Source organism: Tupaia chinensis, unplaced genomic scaffold (assembly GCF_000334495.1).
Source record: "Tupaia chinensis unplaced genomic scaffold, TupChi_1.0 Scaffold000290_1, whole genome shotgun sequence".
NCBI classification, from domain to species: Eukaryota; Metazoa; Chordata; class Mammalia; order Scandentia; family Tupaiidae; genus Tupaia; species Tupaia belangeri.
The window spans coordinates 4056275-4068220 of NW_006159775.1; the positions used below are offsets into that span (position 1 = coordinate 4056275).

The 11946-nt window shown below is 37.3% G+C and overlaps 1 protein-coding gene across 1 annotated transcript in view; it reads left to right on the forward strand.

The window, feature by feature from the left end:
* Window positions 1–11946, forward strand: part of KLHL14 (kelch like family member 14) — a 114221-nt gene that overhangs the window by 78213 nt on the left and 24062 nt on the right. Inside the window, 1 exon segment of the mRNA XM_027772661.1 lies at window positions 10107–10196. Within this exon segment, the coding sequence (XP_027628462.1) occupies window positions 10107–10196 (90 nt within the window).

The window sequence follows — 11946 nt, forward strand, 5'->3', positions numbered from 1 at the left end:
TCATTGTTGTTTTGATCTGCATTTCCCTTACAATGAGGGATGTTGAGCATTTTTCCATATGCCTTTGGCTAGTCATTCTTAAATGAACCTTTTGATATTTCATTGATTTTAAAGAAAATCATTAGAGTTCACTATTCAACATGGAGTATGTGTGAACTGCATTAGAAAATACATCTTATAAATCCTCATGACACCAGGTGTCATCAAAAAGTTCATGAAAAATGCATATTATGAAAAAACCATATGGATTTCAATATTTGGGGAAAGGCACCAAAATAAATGTGTACGTTAATTTCATTTTTCCATGAATGTTTTGAATTTCCCTTAACAATTTCCTTACCTCTGCCCTCGATAATTTGGAACAACTATGGAACCATTATCTAAGAGAAGTTAAAGTATTTAACAATCACTTTAGCTATTCTGTTGCCATATCATCCACAATATAAGTAGCCTTGACATTTATCTTTATCCATAATTTTATTTTTGAACATTTAAATAATATACTACTTTACTACTCTAGTTGGACAGTTTACTACTTTTATTATTATTATTATTATTATTACTATTTTTGGAGAGGTTTTTGCTATAGGGTACATGCTCTCACCAGAAAGACAGAGAGAGAGAGAAAGACAGAAAGCAAGAAATCACCACCCGGGAGAATGGCCAAGTTACAATCCCTTTTCTCCTATTGGGATCTTGGGCACGCACGCACACATGCCCAGCATGAGTTTAAGCCACCAGGTCCAGGACTTGAACTGCGGTAAACTACATGGAAGTCCAGCAACATAGCCATTATGCCAACTGCTGGTCCCATATTTTTATTATTATTTTTTTTTTACCAGTGGGTTCAGAACTCAATCTGAGAGAGAGAGAAAAAGCATTCTCCAATGGGTCTTGGTCATACGACACTCCTTTTTCCTTCAGGATTTGGGGCATACATGCACATGTGCTAGTATGTTTTACAAATTGCTAGGGCCAAGATTTGAACCACAGTCAACTATGTGGGATCTAGTTCACTATGCTCAATACTTAATCACTGAGCTGAGAGCCTGCCCATGAGTTTAGCATTTAATTTGGGCAACAAACAATAAAACGTGGTATTTCTGACTCCTCCAGAAAGATATGACCAAAGGGCATTGTGTTGGTACTTGAGATAGAACAACCACTTAAGCACTAGCCATAGGTCTTCCAAAACATCTATAAGAAATGCGCAACCCCTTATAAAATAGAAAAAAAACAATTTCTACTTTTACTCCCAACTATTTTTCTCTGTCTTTCTAAAGGTGAAAAATTTTATTTAAATTCTAACAAGCATGTCAGGAAGTATTCTGAATAAAAGAGTTGATACTGTAATAACACAATCACAAATTAAAACCATACTTGTGAAAGTATTCTAATTAAAATAAAAATAAGACTTTGAAGATCAGTTCAACTTCAATAGCTAATGCAAGTCCTATTTTATATCACTTTAGATGCACTGCTATTAGCACTTTCCCAAGTTAAGTGTTCAGAGCTAAAATGATAAAACAATAAGAATTTATTGAAAACCTTTGACCTTGGCACCATTAGTTGCTCTAATAGTTCCTGAAAGAAATACACCGAGTTCTTGAAACATTTACAAACCTCCCTTGCTCAAAACTGATATATGTGTTGCAGGTTGACGTCTGTCCCAGAACCATCAAATCCTGATCCAGGCACATCTTTCTCTGTTTCTTCTCTTCTTTCACTCTCTCCTTCAAGTCTTCTGGTTTCTATCACTTTTTTTTTTTTTGTGTATATCTTCCAAAGAAGCAAATTTCATTCTTTCTTAGCTAGCATGCATTCATTCATGCTACTAACATTTATTGATTCATTAACATTTTTTATTACTCCGTTAAGCATAAAATATCTATAGAAACAGTGCAGTCAGGCCAAGTACTATGTGCTGGATTCTGTAGTAGACAAATAACTTTAAAGCTAACACAGTATGGCCTCAAAGAACTCACAGATCCTTTGGGATGACAGACAAAAGGCAGGCAATTTTGGGGCCAGCAGGTGGTGTGGTAGTTAAGGTGCTGGACTTCCACATGGCTAATTGCATACAGTTCAAGCCCCGGACATGGTGGCTTCTTTCTCACTTTCTCTCTCTCTCTCTCTCTCTCTCTCTCTCTCTCTCTCTCTCTCTCTCTTGTCAAATTGAAAATAATAAATAAATAAATAAATAATTCTCTTTTTTTAACGCAGACAATTTTAATATACTGTATCATTACTTGGCAAATGGTATGTATACATTTAGTCCAACATGTTGCACAGAGGAAGACAAAGCAATCCTCTGCGTCAAGAAAACTCTTCTTTACATACAATTTTGAATGATGGAAGAGAAACAAGCTCTCTTGGTTCTTGCACAGCCTCCAAAACCTAACATGTGTGTTTTTCACATTTATACATGTCAAACTCATTTCAATAACTGTGTTTCCAGTTACTATGAGAACCTAGATCATTGTCTGAAGAACGAGTTTTGGAGTGGAGATAGTGTTGGCAATTTTGGGTTTAATTCAGAACTAACACCAATTCATCACTGATTCAGATCCTATGAATCTCTTATAAACCTGAATTTTTCAGACTAGTTTTTCATTATATAATGGTCAAATCAACCCCAAATACACTAAATATTTTCATTTATTTATAACTCTCAAGTATAGAATAGCCCAAACATAACAAAGAAAACACATAATACAGCCTTTACTATGGATTATTTATTTGATAATATCTAAAGAACTTGCAAACGTATGATAAATATGTGTGCTATCTCCAGAAATCCATCAGCTAAGTTGCTAGATCTTTGCAGAAAGACTGAATAGAAGAATTAAATTAATATGTACATTTTTGAAAATGTATGCTTCTCAATGCTATTTATTATAAATTGAAGAAATTGTCTTTTTAAAAAACTCTCTAGGATCCCATGGCAAGGAATATTTATTCGATATTATTAAAATGAGGCCTCTTTCTTTCAGGTTATATTTGTTTTCAACAGCATGTAATTGCTATTTGAATTTGCTTCAATGAGTAAATATTTCACCAATATGTATTCTAGCAATACAGTGTTCCCAAAATATCATTTATTTTGTCCATTTAGATAACTTCCTAGAAAAGAATACCTTAAAAACAGAAATCATGTAATTATAGGGAACATAAATTACATCAAGAAATCAAAACTCAACAGAAAAATGTATAAAGTACAAACGGATTTTAAACATATTAAATGATGCTCAACTTCTATGGTAATTAAATAAATGCAGATCTGAATTTTATCTAGATAATCAATTTTTCATCTACCATATTAGCAGACACCATCGTAAAAAGTGGTACAATATGACAATATCCATCAAAATGTAAAATGCACCCATTCTTTGGCCCAGAAATTTCACTCAGAGGAAGTAATCCTACATATAAATTCCTGTGTGTGTGTGTGTGTGTGTGTGTGTGTGTGTTGTGTATGTATAAGGACACTCCACACAGCCCTGTTTATAATGGCAGCAACCTAACAAATGTTCCCTCTCTCTGTCTTTAGAATGTCCTCCTGGCTAAGCCCCCATCATCTCTCCTCTAAGCATGCAAGGAACCACCTACCTGACCTTTCTCTTTTCCCTCTCTCACTCCTATAATACTAGTAGTAGTCAGAGTGATGTATTTAAGACATAAGATTATTATTCAGATTATGTTGTCCTGTTGCTTTTCCCCATTCCTCCAATGTTTTCCCATCATGCTTAGTGCAAAAATTCATGACACCTACCCTAGATCATGAAGACTCACATACTAGGCTCTGTCTTCCTCCTGATTTCATCCCCTGCATCTGGGCCCTTGCCCTTGGTGCTCCCAACACACAGGCTTTATCTCTGCTTCTTAGTCACAGCCAACTCATTCCCACCTCTGGACCTCTGTATAGATTTTTTTCTCCTTATTTTCTAACAGATAGCATCTTTCTGCACATCAAATGCCAACCTAAATGATCTTCCCTGAAGAAGGGACCCCAGTTAGATTAGTAATCAGGCACTTGGGGTCAGCAGGTGGCATGGCGGTTAAGGTGCTGGACTCTGCGTGGCCATCTGTGATTTGAATCCTAGACCCAGTGGCTTGAAAATCACACTGGGCATGTGTGTGTGCATCCCCAAAATCCTGAGAGAAGGATGGAGGAGAAGGGACTTTGGCATGGCCATCTCTCCTGGGAAGTGGTTTCTCACTTTCCCTTTCTCTGTCTCTCTCTGGGGAGCTCATGTGCCCTAAGGCAAAAACCTAAAATAAATTAAAAAAAAAAAAAAGCAGGCACTCACTCTCGGTCACACTTTTCTTATTTTATTTCTCTTTGTATTATTTGTCATCATCTATCTGTTTTCCTCTTTGTTATTTGTTCACATGTTCTTTCTCCCTGCCACGTAAAGCGCTATCAAAACAGGGACATCTGCTTCCTTCATTGCTATGTTATCAGCAACCAGTATCTGCACATAATGAGTGTTTAGCAAATGTTTGTTGAATGAATTAATAAATGGCCATTAGGAATGGAATAAATTATAGAATACCCATCAACTGGAACTCCCTGCAGACATTAAAAATCAGGCAGTGGAAGACAACGCCAGTGTTACCTTCTTCCACACCCTGCCCTTGGTCACTCTCTTAGACCTCATCTCAGACCCGTCTAGTCCCTTTTTCTTGCTGTTCTTTAGGCATTCTAAACCCATACCCCTAAGGCCTTCATGCTTGTTATTTCTGCACCTGCATCCTGCACGGCTCCCTCACTTGCTTCCGTCATTTCTCTACTCAAAAGTCATCTACTCAGGAAGTCCTTTTCTGTGTGCTGTCAAAATGCCACCCTGTCACTTTCTTTCCCTGACCCCGTTTTATTTTTTTGCATTATATTTGTCATTTAAAGCAAAAAGACTTTTTACTTGTCTATATGTTTATTATGTGTCTTCCTGACTAGACCATTCCTGGATGCTGTTCATCGTGATTTCCTGAGCAGGTAGAGCATTACTTGTGATAAAGTAGCACCAGAACAAATGTTTGATTAGTGGGCAATGAATGAATGAATGCACTATGAGTGCAAAAGAAGCAAGATAGTGAAGAGTGGAATACCACTGTTATTTATGTGAAAGAAAGAAAATGACTCATGTATATAATCTTGCTGGAGGCAAGACCCCAGAACACAGTACTAGTGATGGCCTCACGAGGTAGAGAATTGAAGGTCTAGGGATAAAAGGGAAGCTGATTGGTCCTGTATATAATTTTCCTTTAAAGATTGTATTTTTTGCAATGGGTATTAATTACTTTTCAAAACAGTTAAGAAGTTGGTGACATGTGACAGTTTTGCAAATTTATGCATTTGAGACCTAAAGGAAATCAAGACCTCATAAACGTCACATCTAAATGGTAAACATTCGCTAACCATTTATTTAGCAATGCTATATTCTTGGCAAAGCCCTATGCAGGCTCTTATTTGGATGTTCATGAAAATTGTGAAGGACATCTATACTTTCTGCTGGAAGAGGTTCACATCTATTGGATAGTAAATATAGAAGGAAGTGGAGCAGTGTTGACCTCAGGAGGAATAAGGTCTTCACCCCTACAAACAAGCCCCACGAAGTTTTCTAGGCCAGGAAAAACGCCTCTATGCCCAAGGTATTTTGAATCTGCTTGTAAGATTGAAATATGCCCTCATTGTTGAAAAATCGTAATTAAAAACCTTCTGCCGATAGGCTCTATCCATCCTTAACTGGCTTATTTGCTTAGCATTTTTCTGACTCCATCAAACGAGTGCACCCAACTTAAGAAACTACTCGAATATCCAGATCTACAAAAATAATTTTGAAAGGAGCCCCTGCTTGCTCAATTTAAGAATTCCTTTAAATATCAAACTACATAAACTTGCTTAAAACATGATACAATATCAAAATTATGTACAAATTTCAGGAACATCAAGTTTCATTCAACAGTCAGGTATGCAGTAATTACTTCCTGGTTGGATGAACATACCTATTGAAAATCAGTAGAGTGAGATGGATAAGAGCATGGATTGGGGTCTGGATATCCCCATGTTTGGATTCTATCTCTGTCATTCATTAGCTGAATATGACCTTGAACAAGTGACTTAAACTCTCAAGACCTCAGTATTCCTTACATAAATAAAATGGATAAGCAACACCCTATTCGTAGTTGGTTGTGTTATATGAAACATGTAAGTAAACATAGCATCAGTATATTTTATTGTACATTATATTTTATTAGGTTTCCTAATATAATGCATTATTTCCTTTCCTTTCATTTCTTCTTGCCTGAATGCAAGCAAACAAATAGCAAGAATAAAACACCAGTATGTTATGTGTTCAGACATATAATATAGGTAAATATATAAACATAATTGCGTATTTTATTTACACACATATATGGCATATACTAAATGTTTGGTAAATGGTAGTTATTATGGTGAACAATAACAAAAAATGCTCTGAAGATTTAAGTCTCCATTTTCACATCCACAAAGATGAATTTTATACAAAAGATTTCAAGACATTTTATTGCATTGAACAGGGAGGGGTAAGAGACTTTGCGTAACTGAGATTTTCATGGCCTTAAAATTATGGGAAAACAATTAACAAGTAAACAAGTTAATTCTGGCAGGGATTCGGCTTGTAACAATTGCTAACATCTATTTCATGTGTGGTGATTAATCATTCAGCAGAGTAAATACTGGAACTTAACATCCTTTCAAGTGTATTTTATAGTATTACCTGTGTCCTAGTTTCTTAATTAAAAATACTAAATGTAAATATTTTAATATTTCAGTCTAGAATAGAATTGCAGGTGTTTTCAGGAGGAAAGGCAAAACTGAAACAAACTTCTCCAAATTAAGAGACCAAATGATGGTACTCCATCACACAGCCAAACATTTCTTCTGTTTTTGTATTTTTCTGGCTCCCCACCCCCCTTTTTGGTAGCACTACTAGGTCGCTTAATAAAGTTGAGAATTCTTGCAAAGGACCTTATAAACACGTGTTATTAGATTTTAAATCTGATTTGAAAGTGCCTCTTTCCTACTCCCTTTGAGTAAAGTGACCTTTTTAAATGGAGGGAAGTGGGTTTAGATGACAGTCATGATAAATGCGGTCATGTTCACTCAATAAAATAAGGCCCAGTGCATTTGAGGATAAATCAGTGAAATGTACAGCCCCACCTGTCTGTCTCCATCATTCATTTCCACTGTCACTTTCACAGTGGCTGATGGATCACAGTTGCTGTAAAATTAGACAGCCTTTAATCTCATTTCATCCTGATTAGCTTCTCTTTCCCCTTTCCCTCTAACTCACTGACTGACACGCTAAAACTCACACTGGGCTGTACAGGAACATGGAGTGCAAACCTCCTTCACTACCTGCTCGTGAGGGTGAGGCCAGCGTCCGCCTCTGGTGAAATCTGGGAAGGAGCAGGCATGTGTTTGTCGTTACTTAAAAGAGAATCAGTAAGTGCGGTACCAGTGCCATTTTAAACAGATTGTTTGCTCTTACTCACTGCCCTATTTATTTTACTTTCTTTCCATTTTAATCAGAAGTCAAAGGAATTAGGTCTTCGGCAAAATTCAAACATTGATTGAATATAGATTTTTTTCTAATACATTTGGGAGCATTTAGCATTCAGAATCATTTCAGGGAGTTGTTTGTAGATATTTATAGTCTCTGACTTCACAGTAATAATTCAGAGAAGATAGTCATTCAGAAATGAGAACACTGAAATGCTCAGCCAAGAAATATATTAAGCCAGGTTTTAGGAGGAGAGTAAACTGTGTAGATAAATGAGAAGACCTTCAAGTAGCCTTTCAATTAGGACTTCAGAGACCTTTTGTCTTATTTTGAAGAGTTCAGTAGTTAGCTCAGTACAATAGTTTCATTTGTTTGCATAAAGCATTACAATAGAGGTAATCAAATGAGAAAGAGGCTTAAAAATAAATCATGTATTATTTCCTTCACTTAATTTCTGCTTGCCTGAATGGGAACAAATGATTGGCAAGAACGAAACACAAGTGTGGATATAGTCTCAGAGACTGGGCTTTCTTATGAGTCTGGACTTCTGGTTAAAGAGAAGGCAATATAATCGTTCATTACTTATAAGGGTTGGGCAATGAAGTGACCAAAAGTTTAAAATAATTATTTGAAACATGGTAGTCATAGATTACATTGATTATACTGGATTGCCTCTAGTTCTGCAATGGATCTCCTGTAAATTGATCCACACAGGTGACAGGTAACATTGTTTAAGTTTACATTGACAGGAGGACCTTACGGTGAACTGGGGTAGTGTCAGGCCATTCACCATGTAATGTGGGCTGCCTAGTTTTGTTTTTGGTATTTTAGAACCAGCATCATAGTCCTAACAATGGTGAACTAATAAAAAAAAAAAAAATAGATGTTCAAAACGTATTCAACCTTAGTTCCTCGACAAACCTACGATGTACTCTGCCTCAATGAATTCTGACTAGTAAAGCCTGCAAGATCTATGTGGTTAAAAGTGTTTTCTCAAATAAATAAATAAATAACCAAACTAAGGATTGAGGGGCTAAAGGATATTTCTGAGACGACCTTCTATGTCACTTGATTCACAGACCATGCAAACTTTGCCACACCCAATTTTTACATCATTCCCCAAATCCCTTTTCCCTTACAGACATGTTCAAAAACATTAATTATTTGCAATAAAAAATTAATTAGTTAATTACTTAATCAGAACTCTGAAAATCCTTGAGGAAGAAGCTTAAGTGATCTGATTTGCTCTTTCACGAAGCTGTGTGATGGGTTTCAAATGCTGTGCCTGTTTCTTCTTATTTTTATTTACACGTCTTAGCCAGCATAAGCACTTTCTGAGAAAAATAAAAGATAATAAAAACAAAATGAAATGAGAGAGATATATCACCCAAAATAAGTCAGGTGTGGGATAGGTTCGTTCTCTCTCTCACTCTCTTCTTTCACTCTGCATTGGCAAAAGAGCACAAAGTAAGAGTTGGCCCTGACTCATATTGATTTCCCACTGCACTGGTTTCTTAAGTGCTCTGTTGATCCGTGTCAAGCAATAAGTTCCCTGCCTGAACATGCACATCACCTCCCCATTTGTCCTCACCTAGATTTAAGGTGCCCATATGATGAGCTGAACAAGGACATCATTTTTCCTACTGGTGTCAGTGGGCCCCAAGCCCTGCGTGTGATGTGAGAGCTAATGCCGTATACGTTTACATTTACCATAGGATATTACAAAAGCAGAGGCGACCACAGCATCCTATTCTGGAGCCTTGCAGCTCCCCAAAGGCAATGTAAATGAGAACGACTTCGGCAAAATCGGCTTGTATGGTTTTCTAACGCCCCTCTTCACAGCCATCACTTTGGGAAGGGAGAAGAAGGAGGCGAGGAAAATGAATATTTGTGATGTTCCTGACAGTTTTCCTCTACGTTACAGAAGAGCTCCTAAGCAGATAGATAGAAAATGTGTGATTGTGCTGCTAATGACATTGTACAGGAAATTAAGCGTATACATTTGGAGGAGGCATTAAATCAGCAGGACCTTAATTTAAAAACTTAAAACTGTATGGAAATTCAGCTTGCTCATTGCTGTGGAATAGAAAACTACCAAGCACCCTGAGTCTGTTTATGGAAAGAATGCCAGCTAACCAAGTTAGGGCAGAGCATTGTAATGGCTCCAAATGTATTCAAGATTCCTTCTTCCAAGAAGTAACCCTCAGCCCTGACCATTTGGGAGTGGCAGTCATTGTGTGAGAGTTCCATTCCTGTCATCAGGCAGGTGAGAACTTAAGACTTGAAAGCAGCAATGTCAGTTGTTCTTGATTCATCCATGGAATAACATTATGTAAAATTAATCGGAAGGGGTTGGGTTTGACAACACTGGGAACACACCACTGAGCTGCTGCAAAGAGGTCCCCGATTGATGAGTAGCCACTCTGCTGCCTCTGTTTGCTTCTTCCTTCTGAAATAGTCTCACATTTTATATACGTTGGTGATGCAAACAACTAGTGAGCCAAGGTCAAGTCCTAAGATGAGAAATTTCATGTCTCTTTTTTGTCTTTCTCATTCTAGTTATGCCATACAACAGTGCCCACCACTGTGTTGTGGAGGTAGAAAACTTTTTGTTCGTGTTGGGCGGAGAGGACCAATGGAACCCAAATGGTAACTACCGAACCACCTAATTGTAGGTGCTCCACAACAATGTGTGTATCAAGATCATTAGTAGTAGTCCGTCTTGTAATGAGTGTCAGAAATGTATGTCTATGCAGTCGGCACAGATGAAGTACTCAGGAAATTGGGCCGACAGTTGGAGGGAGGGTCAGGCATTGAGCTAATTGAAGACATACGTAGTAGAGCATTCAGTCATGGACTGTCTGGGGATTTGGCTTCGCAGCGATGCCCCAGCCCTTCTCCTTATCCGTCCCCTGAGGAATGCCATAAGCATAAGCACAAACTCCCTGGAGGAAAGTAGCCAGCTGCAGCTGTTAAGAATCCTCATCACCCTCTCTACCACTTTCCCCTCATTTTATGTATATAATAATGTGGTTGCAAAAAAATAAGCATTATTTCTGGTCATGCTGGTGAAATTATTTGCAGCAGGTATTCCTTGAAATTTCTTCTAATCCCTATACCTTTTGCAAGTGCTAATCCTGTAGATTATCCACCAACCTGCTCATTGATGTGATTGCTTGATAAATTTATCACAAAGACAAATCCAACATTTTAATACAATTCCCAAGCCCAACAGATGAGAACACTGTGCCTTGCAGAATACGCAAAATTATCAAGAAATTTTTGGATAGCTTGCACATGAAGGAGGAGCTGGAGTTGTAGCCTTCTGTGTAACAGAGATAATTATGGCTGAGAAACTATAAAACAGCTTGCAGGTACACATTTTTACTTTAAAACCCCCGAACATCCCCCTGAAATTACATATACTGCATATATTTTATTGTGAATGCTCTCTTTCAGCATCTGCACTAAGGCAAATTACAGAAAATTGTTACATCTGTTCACTCTAGAAAATCTTAAAGGAAAACAATCCAGGCCACCCTCCAAGAGCATGTCTTTTCAGAGAGGGGGACATTTCTTTCCCAAGACCTGCAGCTTTTCTGTGTTACATCTTTCACTATTGAAAATAAGACAGTCCCTGGGTTTTGTGAGAAACAGATTTGGAGCACAAGTGCAAATGGTTTTTAATATCTCTCCTTTAACTTACCTTTAACTTACTGGTGGGTTTGATATATTACCAGAAAACCCTGACATACATACAAACCACTATAAAATTCCTGTTTACTGTTCACTTACCCACCCTCTAAAGTGACTTGAACTTATGGAGTATTTTAAGTAGCCACATATAGCACAGTCATTGAGTTTATCTAAGCAAAGAATTTACAGAACATTCTTTTGAAGGTCAGATTAAAACTAAAGCATGACAAAAATAAAAGGCTGAAAAGACCCGTTTGACAGAAGCACTTTCTCAGCCCACCCCTTTTCCCAGGTGAAACAGTCCTCTTAAAATACCAGTCTCCATTCCACAGCTCAGTTTTCACAAAACACTAAGAACCTCCACTTTCTGTGAGACCTTCAACACAACATAGAAAATCTGATCCTTAGGTTTACAGTATTACCTGGAACTGCTTGCTGTTCAACTTCTAATCAAAGACACATTGAAACAATTGGGTGGGGGGAGGTTGGGGAGCGTTTAAAGGCTATATTCCTCCCTCTAGTCTAGAGAATCAAAATTATATCTTTGAATTAATTCAGACTCCTGTAAATTCATGCTGTTGGAATACCTTGATTTTCCACCCCTGAGAGGAACAATTGAGTTTTTTTTGTTGTTGTTCTTTTTTTTTTTTTTTTTTTTTTCTTTTTTGAGATGTTTTTGCTATAGGGCACATGCACTCGCCAG